This window comes from Globicephala melas, chromosome 12 (assembly GCF_963455315.2).
Source record: "Globicephala melas chromosome 12, mGloMel1.2, whole genome shotgun sequence".
NCBI lineage: Eukaryota > Metazoa > Chordata > Mammalia > Artiodactyla > Delphinidae > Globicephala > Globicephala melas.
Window position 1 is genome coordinate 6,941,816 of NC_083325.1, and position 26,577 is coordinate 6,968,392.

The 26,577-nt window shown below is 44.8% G+C and overlaps 1 protein-coding gene across 7 annotated transcripts in view; it reads left to right on the forward strand.

Annotated features, from left to right (window-relative positions):
- Window positions 1–26,577, forward strand: part of LONRF2 (LON peptidase N-terminal domain and ring finger 2) — an 88,356-nt gene that overhangs the window by 39,645 nt on the left and 22,134 nt on the right. For 4 of the 7 annotated variants that reach the window (XM_060309142.1, XM_060309139.1, XM_060309140.1 and 1 more), the window contains 3 exons: window positions 1,741–1,903; window positions 3,141–3,290; window positions 5,777–5,918. In XM_060309142.1, coding sequence (XP_060165125.1) covers window positions 1,741–1,903; window positions 3,141–3,290; window positions 5,777–5,918 — 455 coding nt within the window. Of the gene's footprint in view, window positions 1–1,740; window positions 1,904–3,140; window positions 3,291–5,776; window positions 9,011–20,740; window positions 20,835–26,577 lie in introns of those variants that run through there. The other 3 variants (XR_009566101.1, XR_009566100.1, XM_030838804.2) reach the window with 3 other exon arrangements.

A 26,577-nucleotide genomic window follows, 5' to 3' on the forward strand; every position in this document is an offset into this window, starting at 1 on the left:
GGAACATTCAGAAAAGATTTACTACAGGTAAGCTACTGAACCTGTTTCCCGAACCCGTCAAAGGGCAGGTTGCTCAGGGTAACCGAGGAGAGACAGGTCCTCCAGGGAGAGAGCAGACAGGAGCCCTGGCTCACCCATGGCCAAGCGCAGGAGAGGGGGAGAATTCAGCTGATTTTTTGGACAAATTTCTAATGGCCTCATGTGGGCAAACATGAGAGCCTCGATCCCCTGGATGCTGCAGAGTTGGCAGCCAAGTTCCTGGCCACAGACCAGGTGAGATGTTTATCACAGGAACAGGTTTTGTGGCTGAGACCGACTTTGGAGGAGCTGACATGTGAGCTGGGGCACCGAGGCCTCCTTTGAAGAGGCTCTTCAGGCGGCTGCATGCACACTGCAGCTGTGGGTAAGACAGACCCTTAGGAAGGAGGGCGCTTTATTGGTGATCCAGGCAGAGGTGTGATAACTCTGTGCAGGTGTGTAACTTGGGAGTCCTCCCTCAGCATTAGTTCGGAGGTGTGTAGTGCAGTTGTTCATTCCCTTTAGCATCAGATACCCTTGGATTCAGATGTCGGCTCTGAATCTTCCTGTGGCCTAGATCAGTTTAATTTTCCTGAGCCTCCATGTTTCTGTGAGGCTTGGATGAATACGTGTGATAAATCGCTCTGTGTAATGCTTGACACATCGTAGGCACGATCGATACCATCAGGATGTGGGGGACAGTGGGAACCGTGACTGTGGGTAGGGTCACGCGGGAGAGCTTTGGAGTGAGGATACAGTGTCCCGGGCAGCCCCAGTGTGGTGGGGACACGTGGAGGATGCAGGTGGTGAAGGGAGGGACCGGTCAGGGAGGGCGAGAGTGCTGGGTCAGCGACAGGTCAGCTGGGGTGTGCCAGCCTCACGTGTGACTCCACTGGGCTCGTGTCGGTAGAACAGCGGGGTCTTGAGGTGTGATGGGGAGACAGGGAGATGAAGACAGTGCTTTTTTTAAAAAAAAAATATTTATTTATTTTTGGCTGTGTTGGGTCTTCATTGCTGCACGTGGGCTTTCTCTAGTTGCAGAGAGCGGGGCCCACTCTTCGTTGCAGTGCGTGGGCTTCTCATTGCGGTGGCTTCTCCTGTGGAGTGTGGGCTCTAGGCACACGGGCTTCAGTAGTTGTGGCACGTGGGCTCAGTAGTTGTGGCTCACGGGCTCTAGAGCACAGGCTCAGTAGTTGTGGCGCACGGGCTTAGTTGCTCCACGGCATGTGGGATCTTCCCGGACCAGGGCCTGAACCCGTGCTCCCTGCATTGGCAGGCGGATTCTCAGCTACTGCGCCACCAGGGAAGTCCCAAAGACGGTGCTTGTAGATGCCTTTCTGCGGCAGTTTGTTGGGGAGGGAAACAGCATGGGGGAGGGGAGCAGAGTCTGAGGGGCGGGGGGTGGGGACAGTGCTCTAGTGCCCCGGCCAAGGGGGCTGGGGGGCCACATTTCAGGTCCACCTGTCCCCACCCCACTGGTTAGAAGGGCTGAGGCACAAGTACGCCGTCCCCGCCGGCCCTTCTCTTGCCACGTCGCACATCAGTGTGTTTCTCATCGGCTGCTGGTCTCTTGGAGGAAATAACCTTGCTGCTCTGGCATGGAGATGCTGTTTGTTTCATTTGGCTTTTTATTCCTTTAAGACCCAGGATTGCATCTGGGGAGAACTGAAGACCCTCCTGCATTTTTAAAGTCAGGGTTGTTTCTCCCGCCTGTCCTGCCAGGATCTCAGAGTACGGCTGCATGCTGGAGATCAAGGACGTCAGGACGTTCCCCGACGGCAGCTCCGTCGTGGATGCCGTCGGGATTAGCCGCTTCCGGGTTTTGAGCCACCGTCACAGAGACGGCTACAACACGGCAGATATTGAGTATCTGGAAGATGAAAAGGTGAGTAGTCACACCCACGGTGCCAGCTCTGTCCCCTTGCCAGCCGCTGTTTCTGGTCATCTGTGGGCACCGGGCCTTGTGGGGCAGAGGGCAGAGTGCAGCGAGGTGAGCTCTGAGGTCTGAGGCCCAGGGAGCTGAGCGTGAAGAAGACTGAGTGCGGTGGCTCTCAGGGTCCCTCTTCTATGCTGATAGAGGGTTTATTGACTATCATTGTGGATGATGACTTTTGGGGGTGTATGTATATATTTTAAAATGGTAGCTTAAATAGCTACCACATGAAATAATTTTAGTTTTTTTTAAAAGAAAACTCTCCACTACCTATGAATATTTGATCTGTATTATATAAATCAAATTGAGAATGGTCATGTGTGTTATAATCTGATTCCTCAGTTTACCTCAATTTTCATAAATGCTGTTGTTTTATAATCAGGAAGGACCTTAGTGCTTTATTCCCATTTTACAGTTGGGAAAATTCTCTCCTAAAGCAGCTGAGCAACTGGCCGAAGCTTCCACACAAGAGGCAATGATGGAGCCAGAACAAACCTGGGTCCCCTGGTCCTCAGCCCAGAGCTGTTCCTGCTCACCTGTTCCTAGGTGTCCCTACCTAGGACTGAGCCTTGCTGGGCAGTGAGAGGGGCCCCGGGCAGCAGGGCGCATCCGTCTGAAGCCTAAGGGCCTCCCCCTGGCGTCAGGCTCAGGCCGTGAATGCACTGTCGCTGTAACATGTCTATTGGAATATAATGTGGTGACGTGGAATATAATTTTTAAAATGTTATAACTCTTTGACTTGGTAATTCTGCTGCTGAGAAACTATCCTGAGGAAATGACAGCCCCTTCTCTCACACACACATGCAAAACCACTTTTGCGTAAATACTTATAGTACTTGTAGTATTTTAAAATGTATCTTACGTGAATGGTTGAGTAAATCATGGCACAGCTCCGATATAGAATTGCATGTACTCATTAAAAATGATTCATGATAACGTCGGGTCCGTGCTTATATTAAGAGAAACATCTGGATGTTACAGACAGACAGACAGACAGGGTAGATAGAGCTCCACTGTGTAAAAAAAGTGAAGATTTCTAGGTTGAGCATATATCTTGTTTATAAAACACTGATGAATTACTGAAGTGTTGATGCCAGGAATCCGCTCAGCAGACGTGGCCGCAGTCACTGTGGGATGGACACGCGTGTGATAATGAACTGTTGAAAGGTTGTCTCTTCTCCTTGGTCAGGTGGAAGGTGCAGAGTATGAAGAGCTCACCGCCCTGCATGAGTCCGTTTATCAGCAGTCTGTGTCCTGGTTTGCTTCACTTCAGGATCACATGAAAGAACAGATCTTAAGCCACTTTGGGTTAATGCCCGACAGAGAACCTGAGCCTCAGGTATACCGTCCTTTCTTCTTTTGTCATGCTGTTATTTCCTGCCGTCATGTGCTAAGACACATTATGCTGGGGAAAACTTGGCGGTACCTGCTATGCTGTTTATTCCATTATGGTCGCTTATGAACCAGTTCATTTATCAGCAGCCCAAAGAAGCCCCTGGTATAGTAGCGTGTGCCATTTGGAGCAAAGCGATACATGCTTTCTGATTAATACTACATGAAGGTAACTTCTTTTCTCTCAGAAATCAGTTTATTCTGATGGCTGTCAGCTTTTGTACTTCTCCCACCAACATGGGAAGATTTAGTAGTCATTTCAGTATATGGGCAGGAACACTTTATGTTTTGCATGTAAGATTGCCCTGCACCCAATGAACAGGCGTTGGATAAATGAAGAGAAAATCCCCAACTCTCGTTAAATCGGAAACTTTCCTAGCCCTCGATCCCATCATCGTGGGCTTTCTCCCTGCTCCCAGGACTGCTCTCAGTGACACTGGTTCTTTAAGCGATGAACGGGTTTCAGGTCTGTGAAGCATTTGTAAGTGCAGATGACTCCACTTCTCCGCATTTGGGTGGCCCAGGTGGGGATGCTGTGCGCTTGTGACTGAGAGTGTATAGTTCGTCCTACTGTGCCCGCTCACCTATCCTGGAGAAAGGGGGGCAGGGCCAGGTCTCAGCAGGTTTACAGTCAGATGAAATGTCTTTTGTATCTTTTCCATCCATTTTTATGTTCTTTTTCTGTCTCTTGGGGGCTTCTGTCTTTTACCCCCACTTGAGTTCTGTCTTTTCCAAACCCAAGACAGTGCTTTCAGCCTCAGCTCACCTCCGAGTCCTTTCTCACCCTCCACTCTGTTATAACCCCTCCTCCTCTGTTCTGTAGCCTGGATTCAGAAAGCAAGGTGATTAGACTAACTTGATTGAGGTATGAATCATTCTTTTTTCTAGGAGTTTTTGCTTATTAACCCCAATTAATCTCTAATTGTAACACATTGCATGATGGGAGTGGCTTAAAAACAACAGAAATTTATTATTGTACAGTTCTGGAGGTCAGAGATCCGACACGGGTCTCAGCAGGCTATGACCAAGGTGATGGCAAGACTTTCTTCCTTCTTGGAGGCTCTAAAGGAGAATCCATTTCCTGGCCTTTTCTGGCCCCGAAAGGCTTGCGGTGTTCCTTGCCTCTCACCCGTTTGTCCGTCTTCCAGGCCGGCAGCTTGCACCTCTGACCCCTCTTCCATAGACTCATCTGCCCCTGATCACAGCCCAGAACAGCTCCCTGCTGGAAAGACCCTTGCGATGAGGCTGAGCCCACCGAGGTGGGGGAGATCCAGCATAAGCGCTCCATCTGCAGGTCCCTGACTCACTCACATCCGCAGTGTCCCTTCTGCCGTGTGAGCTGCCGTAGCCACGGGCTTCAGGAACTGGGGGGTCAACGCCTTCGGGAGACCATTAGTCTTTCTGCCACAGAGGATTTTAGGTCCTTTGTGGGAGAGATTTTTATGCCAAGGCCCTTCCCATTAATCATGCTACTCAGTTTCTCCCCACTCGGTAAGATGAGGAGGGAAAGGGAGGGTATGAATCACACAGAAGGTTGTTTTGTCCAGCACTTGGGCCTTCTTCCCTTGGGGAGGAGACGGGTGCCTTCCGCACAGTGACGTGGGCTGCCCTGTGCACTTTGGCCTCTGTGTTCCTCCTGATCTCTCACCCTGAGCTCTGGCGAGTCTAGAGCCACCCTCCCTGATTCCCAGTTTGGATTCTGAAGTCAAGACATTAGAAGCAGGGCGCCTTGGACGCCTTGGTTCCAGTACCAGGACTATTGAGAACAACTTTGTGATCAACTTTTGCTTAGAGCTCATTCCAGAAGTGCCTGCTTGGTTATGTGAAATAAAGGCTCTCAGGTCGCTTACTAGTTCATATATATGTACATGCATAATTAATAGTAACTATTAATAATATATAATTGACAGTAATTTCTTATATATATATATTTAACAATAACTCATATACAAAGATGTTTCATATAGAGGTACATTTGTCACTGACTGTATTATAAGGTTTATCTTACTGTAACACTCACACTTGCACACCTACTGTGTGCTTTATAAACATTGTGCTGTATATAACATACTTAAAACTTAAAGAACAGCAACAGAACATTGGACGGTAGAGGTAAAAATTATAGTCTCCTTTTCTGGCTGGTCATATGTTCTGAACTAGAGCTTTGAGAGAACAAGGGTGACTAATCCATAGCGTTTCCCTGTGGAAGATGCTTCTCTTGACACATTCTTCCTTTTGTGAGTTTCCCCACATTTCAGTGTGTGACGTGACAGTAAGCTTTGTGTTTTGAGGGCTGAATGAATTGCGCGGTAGACCTCAGAGAGAAGACGGCATTTAATTCTTGTTCACGTGTCTGTGGGTAAACAAAAGACCATTTGGGGCGAACAGGCTTGTATTGTAGGTGCTAATTTTGTGCTTCCCTTTGTTTTGCAGAGTAACCTTAGTGGTCCTGCCTGGTCCTGGTGGATCCTGGCAGTGCTGCCGTTGGAGCGGAAGGCTCAGCTGGCCATACTCAGCATGATCTCGCTGAAGGAGCGTCTGCTCGCCATTCGGCGAATATTAGCCATCATCACGCGTAAGATGAATAGTCGGCAAGAGCTGGTTAACAGCCGGGAGAGAAATCATTGATTTTGTCTCTCAGGGTTTCTGGAAGCCCTTGTGTTTTTATGAGGAGTTCCAGGCACGGACGAGTAACATCCATCCATCGTGCTTTGTAAAATGCTTGTTGATAGGGTTACAGATTGGAACACTTAGCAAACCTTGACCCTTACTCAAAAGTTGGAAGTCTGTGCCTGGTGGCATCTGACTCTGTACAAGCTTAGCCTGAAATTTGAATGGATCCCACGGTTGGAAAACAACCTCAGAAGATCTCTCTGAACCAGATGTTTTCGGTGTGTAGTTCACTCACAACAGGGGACAACCCAGATGATTGACAGGTGGTTTAGGTTTTGCAAGAAAGAAGACTCCCTTCCCAGTAAAGTGTTCCCATCATGCTTTGGAGGGAAATCACGTTTTTACCTGGAAGCATATTTCTCAGAGTACAGGCTAACCAAAAACGCACTTGGGCTTTGAGTGTCACTGTGAAGTTGTCTGTGAAGGAATCAAACAGTTGTCTAGCGGCAGGGCTGAAGTTAGTCCTTACCCGAGGAGTAGTACAGAACGGGTTAGAACTACGTTTTGTGTCCTGCCGTAGTTCAGATGTTGTAAATTGCATGTTTTAATGAATATCAAAATACAAGAAGGGTACCTTGGATATAGAAAAATCTGAAAACAGTATAGTTGATTTGAGGGTATGTACTTACACACACACACACACACACACACACACACAACAAAGAATGAATAAAGGGAGCTAAAACTGTACATGCACTGGGATGTTCAGAATACAACCAAAGGAGTGCAAAGAACCCCTTGAAAACAGCCCTGTCTCATTAATTCAGTGGATGTGAAGCATGTAGGAAATGTCATCTTTCTACTCAGATTGGCATTAGAAACTAGGCCCATCAGTAAATTTGAGTTCACCATCCATCCACTAATATATGAAGACATTAAAAAGCTGCTATGAAATGGGTATCTGCCTATGCCAGGAAAACACATCAGGACAGTATACAAGGAGAGGGAGGCAGGTATGGGATGTAAGCACGTAGCAAGTTTTTCTCCAACCCCAACCTGAAAATTATATTTGTTTTCTTTTTTAGTAAGTTTTACATTGATCAGACCAGATGTTATCTATTAAAAAGCAGTGGTGGGGCTTCCCTGGTGGCACAGTGGTTGAGAGTCCGCCTGCCGATGCAGGGGACGCGGGTTCGTGCTCCGGTCCGGGAAGATCCCACATGCCGCGGAGCGGCTGGGCCCGTGAGCCATGGCCGCTGAACCTGCGCGTCCGGAGCCTGTGCTCCACAACGGGAAAGAACCCTGAATGAACCCTGAATTGAAGAATTGAACCCTGAATGTTGCCAAGTATCCCCTCCTCTCTACTAGGCCTAGATGCTTAAGTCTAAGCCGTTGACTTCAGTCTCCTAGAAGAAGGTCTTTTCACCCTTACAGTTGCTCACGTTAACTTCACCTGTCACTTACCCACTGCTAAAAAAAATTACCAACATCTGCTGGATCCTATAAAGTAGCTTTTAGTAGTGGATCTTAGGTGTATATTCTAGTAGTGCGTATTGAAATATTAGGCTATTTCAGCAGCATAAAATAAAGGAGAAGTTAAAGTGCCACCATTGTACTTGGCCACGTTGGGAACCGTGCCTCTGATTGTGCCCGGGTCTTAATGTGTAACGGTGACTGAGTAACAATACAGAGAGGTCCATGCCATTGAAGGAAGAGTTTACTGTTATTCGCAGTTCTGTTAGAAATGAGAGCATGACACTCGGGGCTACTTGGGGAAGCACCCAGCGTCCGGAGGCAGGAACAGCAGTGAAGGGAAGGCATGGGGCATTGTATTTTGGCAGGAAAGGGGAAACGGCATGGCTCGTTTGTATAATGTCAGTGGGCTGTGGGCTGCAGGGTGGTCTCTAGTTGTCTGGTACCGGCCCTGGGTGATTCGGGCAGAGGAATATTGCCTCTTGGAGGGTAAGAGCCGTCAGAGGAGGTGCTCAGAGTGTGAGCGCTGGATTGTTGGGTTTTGTATGAAAGTCGTGCTCCCTTGTGAGCCCTTTGCTGTCTCTTAAGTATTGGCTACCCCAGAAGGGGCCATCTCTCCCCTGTCAGGGAGGCCCCCAAGAAGTCAAAATATCATAAAAATATTTTTTAAAAACATGATTAATACAATTAGTCCTCTGATGTTTTGACATCATATTAAGGAAACTTGGGGTGATAACAGAGACAATGGAGACATTTAGAGAATAGGGCATAAGTTACCTTAAACAGCATAGAAAGCATTTTTTATGAGAGTAAAATAAAGCACAGGGGAACACTGGTGAAGGTATAAGGAGTCCTTGAGCCCGGCTCATAATTAAGTTTCCCAATTTATATGGCATTAGCCAAGACCACAGATCTGGCATTTTGGGGGGGAGGGGTTCTTTAATAATATCTTGGGAGAGTTGTAAAGTGTGTTAAAAGTATTAGTCTGGTAATAATATCTTGGTGCATTTCTTGGGTCAAGATGGCAGGTCGAGCAGTTGTGCTATTGGAGGGTATGATCTGGTAATTTAGCAAAGTATATTAGCGATTAGTGGTGTCAACCTTTTTGGAAAAAAAAAATAAAAGATAATCAGTTCAGCCCGCACAATTGAGCTTATTCCTAAATAGCAGAGGAATTGCAATTTGGGACCAGCAATCTATGGTGAACCACAGGCAAGTTTGGAGAGCAGTCCTGTTGTTTTTGGATGGAATGTCCTATAAATATCAATTAAGTCCATCTTGTTTAATGTATCATTTAAAGCTTGTGTTTCCTTATTTATTTTCATTTTAGATGATCTGTCCATTGGTGAAAGTGGGCTGTTAAAGTCTCCTACTATGAATGTGTTACTATCGATTTCCCCTTTTATGACTGTTAGCATTTGCGTTATGTATTGAGGTGCTCCTATGTTGGTTGCATATATATTTACAATTGTTATGTCTTCTTCTTGGATTGGTCCCTTGATCATTATGTAGTGTTCCTCTTTGTCTCTTGTTATAGTCTTTATTTTAAAGTCTATTTTGTCTGATATGAGAATTGCTACTCCAACTTTCTTTTGGTTTCCATTTGCATGGTATATCTTTTTCCATCCCCTCAATTTCAGTCTGTATGTGTGCCTAGGTCTGAAGTGAGTCTCTTGTAGACCGCATATATGTGGGTCTTGTTTTTGTATCCATTCAGCCAGTTTATGCCTTAAACTACATTTAAGGTAATTATTGATATGTATGTTCCTATTACCATTTTTTTAATTGTTTTGGGTTTGTTATTGTAGGTTGTTTCCTTCCCTTTTGTTTCCTGCCTAGAGAAGTTCCTTTAGCATTTGTTGTAAAGTTGATTTGGTGGTGCTGAATTCTCTTAGCTTTTGCTTGTCTGTAAAGGTTTTAATTTCTCCGTCGAATCTGAATGAGATCCTTGCTGGGTAGAGTAATCTTGATTATAGGTTTTTCCCTTTCATCACTTTAAATATGTCCTGCCACTCCCCTCTGGCTTGCAGAGTTTCTGCTGAAAGATCAGCTGTTAACCGTGTGGGGATTCCCTTGTATTTTATTTGTTGTTTTTCCCTTACTACTTTTAATATTGTTTCTTTGTAGTTAGTTTTTGATAGTTTGATTAATATGTGTCTTGTTTCTCCTTGGATTTATCTTGTGTGGGTCTCTCTGGGCTTCCCTGACTTGATCGACTATTTCCTTTCCCATAATAGGGAAGTTTTCAACTATAATCTCTTCAAATATTTTCTCAGTCCCTTTCTTTTTCTCTTCTTCTGGGACCCCTACAATTCGAATGTTGGTGCGTTTCATGTTGTCCCAGAGGTCTCTGAGACTGTCCTCAATTCTTTTCATTCTTTTTTCTTTATTCTGCTCTGTGGTAGTTATTTCCACTGTTTTATCTTCCAGGTCACGTATCTGTTCTTCTGCCTCAGTTATTCTGCCACTGATTCCTTCTAGAGAATTTTTAATTTCATTTATTGTGGTGTTGTCATTGTTTGTTTGTTCTTTAGTTCTTCTAGGTCCTTGTTAAATGTTTCTTGCATTTTCTCTATTCTATTTCCACGATTTTGGATCATCTTTACTATCATTACTCTGAACTCTTTTTCAGGTAGACTGCCTATTTCCTCTTCATTTGTTTGGTCTGGTGGGTTTTTACCTTGGTCCTTCATCTGCTGTGTATTTCTCTGTCTTCTCATTTTGCTTATCTTACTGTGTTTGGGGTCTCCTTTTCGCAGGCTGCAGGTTTGTAGTTTCCTTTGTTTTTGGTGTCTGCCCCCAGTGGCTAAGGGTTGGTTCAATGGGTTGTGTAGGCTTCCTGGTGGAGGGGACTGGTGCCTGTGTTCTGGTGGATGAGGTTGGATCTTGTCTTTCTGGTGGGCAGGTCCACGTCTGGTGGTGTGTTTTGGGGTGTCTGTGGACTTATTATGGTTTTAGGCAGCCTCTCTGCTAATGGGTGTGGTTGTGTTCCTGTCTTGCTGGTTGTTTGGCATAGGGTGTCCAGCACTGTAGCTTGCTATTCGTTGAGTGAAGCTGGGTGTTGGTGTTGAGATGGAGATCTCTGGGAGAGCTTTCACCGTTTGATATTACGTGGAGCTGGGAGGTCTCTGGTGGTCCAGTGTCCTGAAGTTGGCTCTCCCACCTCAGAGGCACAGGCCTGACACCCAGCCGGAGCACCAAGACCCTGTCAGCCACATGGCTTAGGTCAGGACAGAACGTTACCTTCTTATAATTTGCCAAGTTCCTTATGTCACCTACTCTGTTTAAGGCACTGAGAAATTTTGGAAAGCACTAACTCCTGCCCCCAGTCATTTAGGAATGGCCCAGTTTCAGCATTTCTGCCAGCATGATTATTTTTAATAGAAGAAATTAGGCCTTTACAGTATTGACATATATCTCCTTTTAACAGCTGTGGATCAGAAGAGGCAGGGGCCAGTACATTGGGTGTCCTGTGACTCTCTCAAAGGGTGAGGGTTTATGAGTTGCCAAGGGGGTGGATCTGAGATTCAGAAGGACCAAAGGCGATACTTTTGGCCAAGGTATTTGGACGGTCTCTACAAATTTTGCCAAATGAGTTTTAATGGTGCTGTTAGCACTTTCAACTAACCCTGAGGATTGAGAATGGTGAGTCCAGGGAAAATGTTGTAAAACTGGCCAGACAACACACACCTGTTGTAGCACTTGACCTGTAAAATGAGTCCCTTCTATCATGACGCTCGAGAGGGGGTCCCCAGGAAGGGATAATCTTTTATAACAAAATTTTAGCCATAGAAGCAGTTGTATATCTACAAGGGAAAGCTTCACTCTTCTGAGAAAACATACAGACCATGATTAAAACATTTATACCTATGAGATGGGGGAAGCTATGAAATCCATTTGATAAACCTTGAATGGTCCATCAGGCAATTCAAAATGCCCAGGAGTAACGTGAACACGTTTCCCTGGGTTGTATTTTGGACAGGTGGGACAAGCACGGTTGGTACGTCTTGTAGCTTTATTATTTTCCCACCAATATTAGTTCATGAGTGCTTTGTCACTGGACCAGTGGTTTAATGCATGTACAGTGGCAAGGAATGCTTATTGGCTATAGATAAAAATGTTTGTGGTTTTGCCTTTGACCAAAGAGTGAGAGTGTATAATTCAGCCTGTTGGGCCAAAGTAGCCGTAGGTAGAGGTGCTGTCTCAGTGACTTCAAGAGAAGCTGTAATAGCAAATACAGCATGATGTTCACATGTTCATCTTTTAAATAGGAGCCGTCAGTAAACCGTGAAGAAACTACACTGGTCAGAGGAGTCTCCTCTGAGTTAATACGGAGAGTCAAAAGGTGGTCTGTGGGGGCTTCCCTGGTGGCGCAGTGGTTGAGAGTCCGCCTGCCGATGCAGGGGACACGGGTTCAAGCCCCGGTCCGGGAAGATCCCACATGCCGCGGAGCGGCTGGGCCCGTGAGCCATGGCCGCTGAGCCTGCGTGTCCGGAGCCTGTGCTCCGCAACGGGAGAGGCCACGACAGTGAGAGGCCCGCGTACCACAAAAAATATACATATATATGGTGGTCTGTCAGTGTTAAACAGTCATGAGGAGTTTCATCAGTGAAGAGCGAAGAAAAACAGGATTGAGGTTATCACAACATGAAAGAGTTATGTGAGGAGCAGTTAGCAGAAGGATTTCATAGGTGTAATGAGAATTCAGGGGGGCTTCACTGCATGGGTACAGAGATGGTTAAAGGGGATCCCATGAGTCTCTCTTTGGTGGCCTTAACCAGAAGGGCAGCGGCAGGAATGGCTCTGAGTAAAAGGGAATATCCCAGTGCCGTAAGTTACAGCTGTTGGCTCTAATACCCTATGGGTTGATGACGGTCCCCGTGCTTTTGGGCGAGTACTTCAAGGCTGTTCTCACCTGCGAAGAGGGAACAGGAAGCTGGTATTGAGGATGTCCAAGGGTAGGTGGTGTCATTAAACTTTTCTTAAAGACTTCAAAGCTGTGGCATGTTGATCTCCTCTAATGGTGGGGTCAGGTTTGCTGCTTTCTAATACAGCATATGGAGGCTGGGCCACAAGAGAGAGATTTGAAATCCGGTTTTGACGGCAGCCAGCTAGCTCCAGAATACCTTGTAATTGGGGCAGAGTTTTAGGCTTTGGGAAGTTCAGGATGCCATGACGCCTACCTGGATACAAATGTAGTCCTTGTTCTGAGATTGGGTGCCCAAAATACTGAACTTGAGTTTGGGCAGACTGCAATTTTTCTTTGGAGACTTTATGTCCCTTAAGCCAGAAGTTTCCACAGGTGGATGCCGTCCTCCTCTGAAGAGGTTTGAGAAGGAGAACATAGAAACAAATCATCTATACAGTTGACCCTTGAACAGCATGGGTTTGAAGTGCCCGAGTCCATTTATATGTGGACTTTTTTTTTTTCAGTAAATACGCACTACAGTACTACATAGCCTGCAGGTGGTTGGATCCATCGATGTGGATATGAAGGGCTGACTGTAAAGTTATACTCAGATTTTCAACTGCATGGGGGGTCGGCATCCCTAGCCCCCGCGTTATTCGAGGGTCAGCTGTATATTGTAACAGAGTAGAGCCTGCAGAAGACTTTATTTCACCCAAATCAGGTTTCAAGATCTGTGGAAAGTAAGAGAGACTTTGTGTGAAACCCTGGAGCGTTACTGTTCACGTGTATTATGGTCCTTCCTAGGTGAAGGCAAAAAGATATTGGCTAGTTTTCTCAACTGAAATACCAAAGTACGCACTGTATAATTCAGTTACAGTGAAAAAGTTTGCTTCCAGGGGAAATGGATGTCAGTTGTGTGTGAGGGTTCGGAACAACAGCGTTCAAGGGATAACAGTGTATTGCTTGGAGGACCTGGATACACCTCTCTCCTTGGCCCTTGGGTTTCTCACAGGCAAAATAGGAGTGTTATAGGGATCAATGCAAAGGATAATGAGGCCCTGAGCTTCGTAATCTTCTATTATTGGCTTTACACTTCGAAGGGCTTCTTTACTTACAGGGTATTGACCAATTCCCTCGGGAAAAGTTCTGAGGGAGCTGTCTGAATCCTAATGGGAGGTACACTGTGGATTTTGTCAGTATGAGTTGGAGATTTTCCCTATAAGTAAGGTGGTAGCTGATTCAGATGATCAGTCTTCAGAACCAGCTTCAGTGCCATCAGAGACAGAGCAAATAAAAGATGCCTGAGGGTCATTTAATTCACCTGATTGGCTAGTTTGATTTCAACTGTGTCACGTTCTATAATTATTTTCCCCTTTAGGGAGACAAAAATTTCAGGATGATCCTTTTCTAAGAAGTCTAGGCTTAATAAATGAATAGGGGCAGAGGAGCTAAGGTGAAAAGGATGAGTGTCTCTCAAAGAGCCTAAACAAAAGGGACTAGGTTCAGAGACAGGACCCTCTTGATGTTAGAGATCCCCACTGTTTCAAGTTCAGGGACTGAAACTTTAGTTAGTTCATAGAGTGGGGAAGCCAACAGAGAAAAGTTAGGAACCCAAGGTGTGCAATAACCAGCCAAACCTAGGAATTCACCGAGCTGTTGCTTGGTAGTGGGTCTAGGGAACCCTGTGTTAGCCGAATTCTTTTTGGAGATAGCGGAATCCTTCAGCGCTTAGATGGTGACCTAGGTAGTGAACAGTGTCTGGAGATAATTGTGATTTTTCCTTAGAGACTTTGTGTCCTTTTCAGCTCACTGTTGGAGCAAATACAAGGGGTCTTTTGTGGATGCCTCTTGGGTAGCTGAGCACAGCAGGGGATCTTCTACATACTGTGAAAGGGTTGATTTCCCGGGAACTATAGGGCGCTTATGTCTTGGTGGAGCATTTGGGAGAAATAAGAAGGGGCCCCAGTGAGTCCTCGAGGCGTGAGTGTCCAGGTATATTGCTGATTGTTCCAAGTAAGGGCAGGTAGCTGCTGGCTTTTGGGGTCTAAGGGTTGTTGAAGAAAGCTGAACAGAGGTCTACGGCAGTGAAGCATTTCAAATCAGGTGGAACCTGTGACAGAGGGTTTTGGTTTCAGGACGACTGGAAAAGGGGTTACCTGCAGTTGACCTTTGAACTTCATGGTCTGAACTGCGTGGGTTCACTTTTGTGTGGATTTTCTTTCAGTAACTAGTACTACAGTGCTACACGCTCCAAGGTTGGTTGCATCTGGGGAAGTGAAACCACGGATGTGGAGGGTGGATTGTGAAGTTATATGCGGATTTCAACTGCATAGGGGTTGGCGCCCCTAATGCCTATGTTGTTCAAGGGTCGCCTGCATCTTACTAGTAGCTCTCAGGGCATGGACAGATCGCCGTCCCCGTCCATTAAGTTTCCAGACCAGTAAGATGGGCGTGTTGCAGGTCTGGTGCAGGGAACGGTTAGCTCCTGCTTGCTTAAGTCTTCTGCTTTGGCCGTAAGGCCTTGTATGGTCTCAGGCTTCGATGGATATTGAGGTAACTTAGGGAGAGGTTTAGCTACATCTATCTGAACCTTTATATTAGGTTCCACACTTTTTATTCTTCCAATGTCAGTATTACAAGCAGCCCACAAATGTTTGGGTATGTCAGTTAAATTAGGGGGCTTTTGTTGAACTTTCTCTTCTCTGTCTCAGAAACACTACAAGGAACATAAAAGATCAGGTTCAAGTTGGTCAGGAAATTCTAAGGTGAGTTTTCCATTGGAAGCAAAACATATTAGACCTTCTCAGATTTCCAACTGATAGAATGACGGGGGCTGGGTCGCATAGCACAAAGGAAGTTTCTTCAGTGAAAGGTCCCAGAGTCATTTGTACCAGTTGAGATGAAAATTCTTTGAACTTTATTAGATACCCCCACTATGGGAACCTCCTTTTTACTCCGAGGAATTTGTTGTCCTGTGAGGGTGGGATTTAAAGTAGAAAATGCAACTCTGGTATCAGCTAAAATTTGGCACGTTTTCCCATTAATTTTAATTTTAGTTTCCCCTTGGCGGTTTATGGGAACTACTGGTAATAGTTTGAGAGCAATCTGGTTTTTCAGTGCCCCAGTTGATTACAGCTGTGACACCAGTCTTTGGACCAACATTTTTCAAAAATGGAACCCTTAGGAGACTGCAGCGCAGGTGGTGTTTTGCGTCTCTGGCCCTGGAGCCGTTGTATTTGTAAGGCTGTTAGTTCGGTAGATTTCTGTTTGCAGTGTTGCTCCGGGGTCCTTTCAAAATGCTCAGCTGTCCTCACGAGTTTAGACAGGCCTGTGGCCTCCCATCCTATTTCCTGCCTTCTTGCCAATCCATTAATCTCATGAGATAATCCATTTACAAAGAGGGCACCTAGAGCAGGCTGTCTGGGTTATTTATCCTATGGAACCCTGAATGCCAGAAAAGGAGAGCTTCCAGATGGGCTGTAATGTCTGCCACAGATTTATCTTTCCTTTGTTTGCATTAGTGGATAATAGACAAAATCAGTGCAGGCAGGGAAATTCTAGGAATGGCTTGTTAACGGGCAGTTGCTGTTTTGTGAGCCCTTTCTGGTTAAGGATCTCGAATATCATTCTTGGGGTTTTGCCATTTTGTTTCTTTACTTTTTTTTTTTTTTTTGCTGCGCTGGGTCTTTGTTGTGGTGTGTGGGCTCTTGTTGAGGCGTGCGGGCTCTTCATTGTGGTGTGTGGGCTTCTCTAGTTGTGGCACATGGGCTCTCTAGTCGCGGCATGTGGGCTTTCTAGTTGTGGCACACAGGCTCAGTAGTTGTGGTGTGTGGGGTCAGTAGTTGTAGCATGTGGGCTCTAGTTGTGATGTGCAGGCTCTCTAGTTGTGGCGCGCAGCCTCTCTAGTTGTGGCGCGCAGGCTCCGTAGTTGTGACGCATGGGCTTAGTTGCCCCACAGCATGTGGGCTCTTAGTTCCCCAACTAGGGATTGAATCCACATCCCCTGCATTGGAAGGAGGATTCTTAACCACTGGACCACCAGGGATGTCCCGCTGTTTTGTTTCTTGCCTCCATTTTGGGGGCTACCCCAGGTCCTACCGCACGTGAACAAACTGATAAAGATCTGGCAGTCCAAGGTCACAGGCCCAGATGGTGACTCTAAGTTCTTCAGAAAAACTTTTGGGGTTCCTCTCTAGGTTTAGAAAATTCTTTATAGTTCTTTGTTCAGTCTTAGACCAAGGGCTGAAGGACACCTGAGAGGGTTCATCTGCAACCTTGGGTAGTTTTACTTTAAATGGTAATTGTCTGATAGTCTCTCTGCAGTGAAAATGTATCTTAGACGGAAAGTTAGTAAAATGGGAGTACTCAGGTGAAAAAGGATGGGGGGCAGTAAGAGTCACATCAGTCGTGACGTCTGTCCTAGCATCTTTTGTGTTAGCTACCTTTTTTGTCTTTAATTTTTCCTTAGCCTTTTATTTTTGGCTGCGTCGGGTCTTCGTTATGGCATGTGGGATCTTCATTGCAGCATGTGGGATCTTTCATTGAGGCGCATGGGCTTCTCTCTAGTTGTGGCATGCAGGTTTTCTCTTCTCTATTTGTGGCGCGTGGGCTCCAGGGCGCGTGGGCTCTGTAGTTTGCGGCACGTGGGCTCTTTAGTTGAGGTGTGCGGGCTCAGTTGCCCCGTGGCATGTGGGATCCTAGTTTCCTGACAAGGGATCGAACCCGTGTCCCCTGCATCGTAGGACGGATTCTTTACCACTGGACCACCAGGGAAGTCCCCCTTAGCCTTTTGTAACGAGTCTGTTAATGAAGCTATTTTGGAATCTTGAAGTGTTTTGTAGTCTTATGCATAGCAATTAAAATAGGTATCCCATTCTGTCTGTCCAGTTTGGGATCCTTTGCTCTCCATTGTATTTCTTTGAACAATCTTGTCTAGTTGGAGCATTCCCCATAATGGCCATTGTCATTCTAGGTTGTTTTTAGTAAAATTTTGCCAGCTTATTAGATAATTGCAACTTCCAGGATTATAGTCGTTAAACATAAAATAATCAGGTCGTAGTATACTCAACTCTCTACATATAAAGGATCCCCCCTCCCTTTTTTCAGCCAGGCCTTTGGGTTTCCTGGAGCCACGCTAATCTGGAAAGCGGGAAAAGGACTGAACTTGCAGGCCCCAAAGAATGGGGACTGTGGACTGATTCCAAACAAACAGGGGCCTGTAGCTGCCACCAGAAGTTCCCGATGTGGAATCTGGGGACAGGGCTGAAGGTTTTGTGGTCTGAATGGCTGGGGGCTTGGCCCTGAGCAGAACCGTCTGCCAACTCAAGCGGCTGCAGGCAGAATCCTCTACCAGTTCAAGCTGACCCGCCCTGTAAAGGAAAGCCAATTAGATCAGGAACTTGAATGCAAGAAGAACCGAGCTCAACCAGGAGGAACTTACCAGTGGTCCCCAGAAACAGTGAGATAGACAGTAAGCTCAAAGTGTTCATGGATGCCAAGTTTGTGTTTCTAGACGTCCCCAAATGCTGTCAGAAGCTCACTTCAGTCCCACCACTGCCGCCATCTATGGTCGGGTGTAAGAGCTCCCTCTGCAGGCCTTCTCAACACCAGTTTTAGTTAAGGTTTCCCTTGTTAATTTCACACCTGGGTGCCAAGTCCCACATCAGAGGAGGTACACAGATTGGAAACCATTGAGGCCACATTTAAGTCACAGGGAAGGGGAAGAGGAAGAACTGAGGCGTTTCCCACCTAAAGTCTCTATCTTACTAGAGTGGTAAGCTTTGGAGATCACCTTGAAGTATTGAGTCAGCATCACCTTATTGGGTACATCCTTTCTACAGAGGTTTGACAGGCATCAGGTACAAAGCTTAAAAGGGATTATACAAAATAAGATGAGCAGAATAATGACCCCAGGTTATATAATAGTGCTAAACTAGGAGCCCAAACCTGAAGGTAACCAGCTAAAGAGATACAAGGACCATGGATTGTCAGGTGAAATTTGTCTTAGCCCAAGTGCTCGTTCTCTAATTTTATGTGCTTGGGTTTCTGCTGCTCCAGAGGAATTTACCTGTGTGCAGCAGGTGGTGTTTGCTGTCCCACACACACCTTCTTGTTCGATAAGTAGGTAACAAGGGCTATGTGATTGACAGAACTACTTTAGCCAATGAGTGAAGTGATCATTGTGAAGTTGCTATTGCGTTAGCAGTGAAATCGGCAAATTTTCCCAATTCCAGAGAGAGATTTCTAATGATTTGTTCATAGACGTGAAAGCCCACAAAGGGATAAGTGCCCTTTGATGGAGGCAAATCCAGCATCATGGAGACCTCCTGGGATTTCCTGCCTAAGGCGGTGGCGATGAAGTTTTCATTGGGAAGATTAATGGGAGGCTTCTCATTTATTGTGTTGCTCATGGCGAGACTTCGAAATTCTAGTAAACATGGGCCTCCAGTCCACCAACTGTCTGAATACCCATGGGCCCCTTTAAGGCTTATTTGCCACAGACAAAGATAGACCCTGGTGGGGCACACAAGACCCCTGCTAGGGTTTGATTATTAATAGTGCCACTAATTGAGAGTATTTGGTTGACCCTTTCTAGCCAAGGGTCGGTGGTGTTTGGGGAACAGTTAGGGAGAAACTGTCCTGTCCTGTGGACTTTGTTCTCGAAGGCCCTACAGAGGGGGATTGTTTTGCTATGGCAAGCAGACCTAAGGTGGTAGTGAGAACAGGGAACTATAAGTGGTATAGATACAATTAATTGCATTGAATGTTACGGCAGAGGAGGGGTCAAAGCAAGGTACAAACCTGGCTGTAGAGGTTTGATTTGGTAAGAAATACCCAAAGGGCTGTGGGTATAGTTAACGGTCGCATTGGAGATGAAGGAGAAGTTTGCTACGGGGAAGACTGAAGGGTCACTGCCATCATGGGCAGATTTGGGTTTCTGATGATAGACGCAACAGGCAGAAAGGTTTCCTCCTTTTGCTGGGGGTTGGGTAATGGGAATGAGGGTGTTGTTTCTCCGGGATAGAGAAGGAAACAAGGTGAGAAAAGGCAGAAAGGAGAGAATATATAGGCTTGATCCTATTGTCTTGGGAAAGCTGTCTGCTTTAGCTGTTGTGTGCTTCAGTCCTTAGAAGCCTTTAATTTGAGGTCACCGGTTGGTGTGCAGGTGCAGTCAGGGGTGGGGGCTTTCTGTAGATGAGACACGTTGATCCAGGAGTCAACTTCTTGGAGTTTGGAGGCACACGTGTTGGTCGGTAACACTTGATCAGGGCCTTTCCAGTTTGGTTAAAGGCTTTTTGGAGATCCCTTTTCCAATAAACAAAATCCCCAGGTTGCAGGGTGTTTGAGGTCTTCATCTCCTCGGAGCACTGTGAAGTGATTGCTCTACTAGAGCATGATTTCTTTCAGAGGGTTCAATTAGACCTTGCTACACAGAAGTGTATCTCCTTTTATTAACTGAAAGTCAAAAGAGGCAGAGGGTAGATGCATGGGGCGCTCAGTTATCACCTCAAAGGGTGAGAGTTTGAGTTCCAAAGGGGCTGGATCTGAGATTTAGGAGGACCAGTGGCACTACTTTTGGCCAAGATACTTGAAGAGTTTCCACGAATATTGCCACTTGAGTTTTGATGATGCCATTGGCTCATCTGATTAGTCCTGAAGACTGAGGATAAGTGAAAGTGCTGTAGAACTGGCCAGACAGCACAGACTTGCCATGATATTTGACCAGTAAAACGGGTTCCCTAGTCACTGTGGAACTCAAGTGGGGTTCCCTAGGGTAGGGGTGAGTGTTCGCAATAAGATTTTAGCTACTGAAGAGGCAGTAGCTTGTCTAAATGGAAAAGCTTCAGTCCAGTGGAAAAACATAAAAATCGTCACCAAGACACATTTGTATCATGAAGTAAGGGTATCTGAATGAAGTCCATTTGTCAAACCCCGAATGGCCCAATAATAGGCAATTTAAAGTGCCCAGAAGCAGTGAGGACAGGTTTCCCTGGATTGTATTTTGTGCAGGTGGGGCAGGCAAAGTGGGCGCTTTGTGCAGCCTTGTTAATATTTCCCCACCAGTGCTGATTCATAAACGCCATCATTTTATCTCTAGTTATTATCTCAGAGGGTGAGAGTTTGAGTTCCAGAGGGGCTGGATCTGAGATTTAGGAGAACCAATGGCAATACTTCTGGCCAAGATACTTGAAGAGTTTCCACAAATATTGCCACTTGAGTTTTGATGATGCCATGTTTAATGCATGTACAGTGATCAGTAGTGGGAATTTTAGAATTTCTGGTGGGACCAGGTTTTTATTTGGTCCAAACCCGAGGTTTTTCTTCTTATCGTACCAACAGTCATTTGACTGCCAGTAATGTTTTTCCTTCTCTGGTCCTGATTGTTGGGTGTCTCTTGTCAGTTTCTCCAGACTATCATCAGGAGATGAGCTCCCTTGGACTGTGACAGAGGTTTGACTTTTGGACTCTTTGAAGACAGCATTTGTCGTGTGTGTGTGTGGAAATGTCAGCAAGGTGATTTCCTGTGGCTTCCAGAGTCAAGCTTAGAATGCCTGGGGACCTTAATAATAGCCAAAGCAGAAGATAAGAGTATGGCATCTAATAATTCCTGAACGTAAGGGCCTTCTTAAATTTTATCTCTGCTGGAAGTAAGGAAGCCATGTTGTCTCCATAACATTCCGAAATCGTGAGCCACTCCAAAGTTGTATCTACTATTGGAATAAACTTTGAAACTTTTGCCCTTGGCTAGGATACAGGCCCCTGTGAGTGTGTGTGGTTTGGCTTGTTTGGCCGAAGCAGCCAAAGGCAAAGGTGCTGCTTCAGTTACGCAAAAGGAGTTGATATTGCGTATCCTGCACAATATCTACCATTTTCATCTTTCCAGTGAGAACTGTCAGTGAACCATGAAGTGTCAACATTATCCAAAAGAGTTTTCTATAAGTCATCATGGGGGGTGAGAAGGTGATCTGTCAATATTAAGCAATCGTGAGGGTTTTTTCAGCAGAGGTGGGGAGAAAAGAAGCAGGGTTAAAGTTATTACAGCAAGTAAGAGTGATATATAAGGGACAGTTAACAGGAGAATTTCCTAGGAAGTGAGATGGTGTACTGAAAGACGTTGAGTATGAGAGTTAAGAGCTTTGACAGCATGTGGCCCAAAATGGTTAAGAGCAGTCTCATGACTGTTTCCTCAGGGGCCTTTGCAAGAACGGCAGCAGGTATAGCCCTGAGGCAGGGGAGGGGAGGTATCCCAGGCTGTGGGATCTAGCTGTTGGCTGTAATATCCTGTGGGTTTGTGGTGATCCCCTTGCTTTGGGGTGAGTGCCCCAAGGACATTCCCTTCTTTTTCATACAAAAAGGAAGAAAGGGAGTTGATCATTGGGATGTCCAAGGGCAGGGGGGTTTATTAAACTTTAAGATTTGAAAAGTCATGCCATCTGAATCTCCCCAGAAGATAGGGTTAGGTTTAGTAGTTTTTAACAAGGCATATAAAGGTTGGGCCATAAGGGAAAAGTTTGGGATCCAGTTGTGACAATAGCTTGCCAATCCAGGAAAACCTTGCCGTTGGAGTTTGGTTTTGAGCGTTGGGACGTTCAGGGTGCCATAAAGCCTGACTGGATCTAAATGCAGCCCTTGTTCTGAGATTAAATGTCCTAAATTTTGAACTTGTGTGAACAAATTGTAGTTTTTCCTTAGAGACTTGGTCACTTTTAGGCTAGGAGTTTAGCCAATAGATGCTATGTCTTCTTGTGAGGAGACTTGTGAAGGGGAGCAGAGAGATAAGTCATCCACATGTTGTATTAAAGTGAAGCCTCCAGGGAACTTGATATCATCTAGATCAGCCTTTAAAGTTTGTGAGAAATCAGAAGGACTTTCAGTGAAACTCTGGGACATTGCTATCCAGGTGTACTGCTGTCCCTACCAAGTAAAGGTGAAAAGATATTGACTAGCTTTTTTTTTTTTAATTAATTAATTATTTATTTATTTATTTATGGCTGTGTTGGGTCTTTGTTGCTGCACGTGGGCTTTCTTTAGTTGCGGCGAGCGGTGGGGGCTACTCTTTGTTGCGGTGCATGGGCTTCTCATTGCGGTGCCTTCTCTTGTTGTGGAGCATGGGCTCTAGGCACGTGGGCTTCAGTAGTTGTGGCATGCAGGCTCAGCAGTTGTGGCGCACAGGCTTATTTGCTCTGCAGCATGTGGGATCATCCCGGACTAGGGCTCAAACCCACATCCCCTGCATTGGCAGGCAGAATCTTAACCACTGCACCACCAGGGAAGCCCTCTGACTAGCTTTATCTACTGGGGTACTAAAGAAAAATAAAGCAAGCACTACATGAATCAATAATAAAAAAAAAATTGCTGCTAGTAGGGATGGTGGCTAATAAAGTGTGGGAACTGGGGACAGCAGTGTGGCAAAGGATGACAGTATTGTTTATGTCTCAGAGGTCCTGGACAAGCCTCCATCCGTGGCCATTTGGTTTCTTCACAGGTAAAGTAGGAGTGTTGCAGGGACTGGTGCAGGGGATAACGAGGCCCCGGGCCTTAGTCTCATATATTGGATTAATGCCTTATTCACAGGATACTGATTAATTCTGGGGAGAGGTCTTGAGGGATCTACTTGGATCTTAATAGGAGCTGCACTGTGGATTCTGCCAATATCAGTTGAGGATTTTGCCCATAAGGAGGGTGGTAGCTGATCCAATAGGGATATATGATCAGTGTCCTTGGAATTGGCTCTAGTGCCATCAGAGACAGAGCAAATAAAAGATGTTGAAGGGGTATTTGATTCACCTAGTTGGCTATTTTGGTTGCTTCTGTCAAGTTCTAGAATTATTTCCACCTTTTGAGAGAAGGATATTCCAGCAGGATAGTTTTCTAAGAAGTCTTGGTCCTGTAAATTAATAAGAGCAGAGGAGCTAAGGAGAAAAGAACGGGTATCTCGTAGAGGGACTAAGAAAAGGGAATTTAGAGCTAGGAACTTGTTGAGACCCACTAATTGAACTTTTTAGAACTCTAAAGCAGGAGCTCTTCAGTGGTGATGGAGTTGAGCACTGAGAGTGTAGCTCTGGTGTCAGTAAGGACAGGAAGATTCATTCCCAGCCTGGAGAGTGGTTTCTCCAAGTCAGTTGTGGGAAGGATTGGGAAAAGCACCTGTAGTCTCTTGGGAGTCCTGTCATTGGGCATAGGAGGACATTGGAAAGGCTGGCTGGAGGGCCGAAGGTACCTGGAGTGCTTAAGCTTGGAGCAGTGTTTCTTCCAAGGTCCTGGCTTTTCACAGTAATGACAGAGACCCCTTGCAGGACATTTGGTCCTGTTCAAAACATCCCTTGAGACATCTGGTCCATGATTTGTTAAATAATACAAAAATTTAACTTTGTTAAAATTTTACTTATTTTTACTGTAATTCATGATGAATTTTGGATTTCACATTTATTATTATTATTTTTTACATCTTTATTGGAGTATAATTGCTTTACAGTGATGTGTTAGTTTCTGCTTCACAACAGTGAATCAGTTATACATATACATATGTTCCCATATCTCTTCCCTCTTGTATCTCCCACCCTCCCTATCCCACCCCTCTAGGTGGTCACAAAGCACCGAGCTGATCTCCCTGTGCTATGCGGCTGCTTCCCACTAGCTATCTGTTTTATGTTTGGTAGTGTATATATGTCCATGCCACTCTCTCACTTTGTCACAGCTTACCCTTCTGCCTCCCCATATCGTCAAGTCCATTCTTTAGTAGCTCTGTGCCTTTATTGCTGTCTTACCCCTAGGTTCTTCATGACATTTTTTTTTTCTTAGATTCCATATATATGTGTTAGCATATGGTATTTGTCTTTCTCTTTCTGACTTACTTCACTCTGTATGACAGACCCTAGGTCCATCCACCTCGCTGCAGATAACTCAATTTTGTTTCTTTTTATGGCTGAGTAATATTCCATTGTATATATGTGCCACATCTTTTTTTTTTACTTTTTTATTTTATTTATTTATTTATGGATGTGTTGGGTCTTCGTTTCTTTTTTTTTTTAACATCTTTATTGGAGTATAATTGCCTTACAATGGTGTGTTAGTTTCTGCTTTATAACAAAGTGAATCAGTTATACATATACATTTGTTCCCATATCTCTTCCCTCTTGTGTCTCCCACCCTCCCTATCCCACCCCTACAGGCGGTCACAAAGCACCGAGCTGATCTCCCTGTGCTATGCGGCTGCTTCCCACTAGCTACCTACCTTACGTTTGGTAGTGTATATATGTCCATGCCTCTCTCTCGCTTTGTCACAGCTTACCCTTCCCCCTCCCCGTATCCTCAAGTCCAGTTTTCCCAGCACCACTTATTGAAGAGGCTGTCCTTTTTCCACTGTACATTCCTGCCTCCTTTATCAAAGATAAGGTGACCATATGTGTGTGGATTTATCTCTGGGCTTTCTATCCTGTTCCATTGATCTATATTTCTGTTTTTGTGCCAGTACCATACTGTCTTGATTACTGTGGCTTTGTAGTATAGTCTGAAGTCAGGGAGCCTGATTCCTTCAGCTCCATTTTTCGTTCTCAAGATTGCTTTGGCTATTTGGGGTCTTTTGTGTTTCCATACAAATTGTGAAATTCTTTGTTCTAGTTCTGTGAAAAATGCCAGTGGTAGTTTGATAGCGATTGCATTGAATCTGTAGATTGCTTGGGGTAGTAGAGTCATTTTCACAATGTTGATTCTTCCAATCCAAACATGGTATATCTCTCCATCTATTTGTATCATCTTTAAATTCTTTCATCAGTGTCTTATAATTTTCTGCATACAGGTCTTTTGTCTCCTTAGGTAGGTTTATTCCTAGTTATTTTATTCTTTTTGTTGCAATGATAAATGGGAGTGTTTTCTTAATTTCACTTTCAGATATTTCATCATTAGTGTATAGGAATGTCAGAGATTTCTGTGCATTAATTTTGTATCCTGCTACTTTACCAAATTCATTGATTAGCTCTAGTAGTTTTCTGGTAGCATTTTTTGGATTCTCTACGTATAGCATCATGTCATCTGAAAACAGTGACAGCTTTACTTCTTCTTTTCTGATTTGGATTCCTTTTATTTCCTTTTCTTCTCTGATTGCTGTGGCTAAAACTTCCAAAACTGTGTTGAATAAGAGTGGTGAGAGTGGGCAACCTTGTCTTGTTCCTGATCTTAGTGGAAATGGTTTCAGTTTTTCACCATTGAGGACGATGTTGGCTGTGGGTTTGTCATATATGGCCTTTATTATGTTGAGGAAAGTTCCCTCTATGCCTACTTTCTGCAGGGTTTTTATCATAAATGGGTGTTGAATTTTGTTGAAAGCTGTCTCTGCATCTGTTGAGATGATCATATGGTTTTTCTCATTCAATTTGTTAGTATGGTGTATCACGTTGATTGATTTGCATATATTGAATCCTTGCACTGCTGGAATAATCCCCACTTGATCATGGTGTATGATCCTTTTAATGTGCTGTTGGATTCTGTTTGCTAGTATTTTGTTGAGGATTTTTGCATCTATGTTCATCAGTGATATTGGCCTGTAGTTTTCTTTCTTTGTGACATCCTTGTCTAGTTTTGGTATCAAGGTGATGGTGGCCTCGTAGAATGAGTTTGGGAGTGTTCCTCCCTCTGCTATATTTTGGAGGAGTTTGAGAAGGATAGGTGTTAGCTCTTCTCTAAATGTTTGATAAAATTCGCCTGTGAGGCCATCTGGTCCTGGGCTTTTGTTTGTTGGTAGATTTTTAATCACAGTTTCAATTTCAGTGCTTGTGATTGGTCTGTTCATATTTTCTATTTCTTCCTGATTCAGTCTTGGCAGGTTGTGCATTTCTAAGAATTTGTCCATTTCTTCCAGGTTGTCCATTTTATTGGCATAGAGTTGCTTGTAGTAATCTCTCATGATCTTTTGTATTTCTGTAGTGTCAATTGTTACTCTCCTTTTTCATTTCTAATTCTATTGATTTGAGTCTTTTCCCTTTTTTTCTTGATGAGTCTGGCTAATGGTTTATCTATTTTGTTTATCTTCTCAAAGAACCAGCTTTTAGTTTTATTGATCTTTGCTATCGTTTCATTTCTTTTTCATTTATTTCTGATCTGATCTTTATGATTTCTTTCCTTCTGCTAACTTTGGGGTTTTTTGTTCTTCTTTCTCTAATTGCTTTAGGTGCAAGGTTAGGTTGTTTATTCGAGATGTTTATGTTTCTTAAGGTAGGATTGTATTGCTATAAAATTCCCT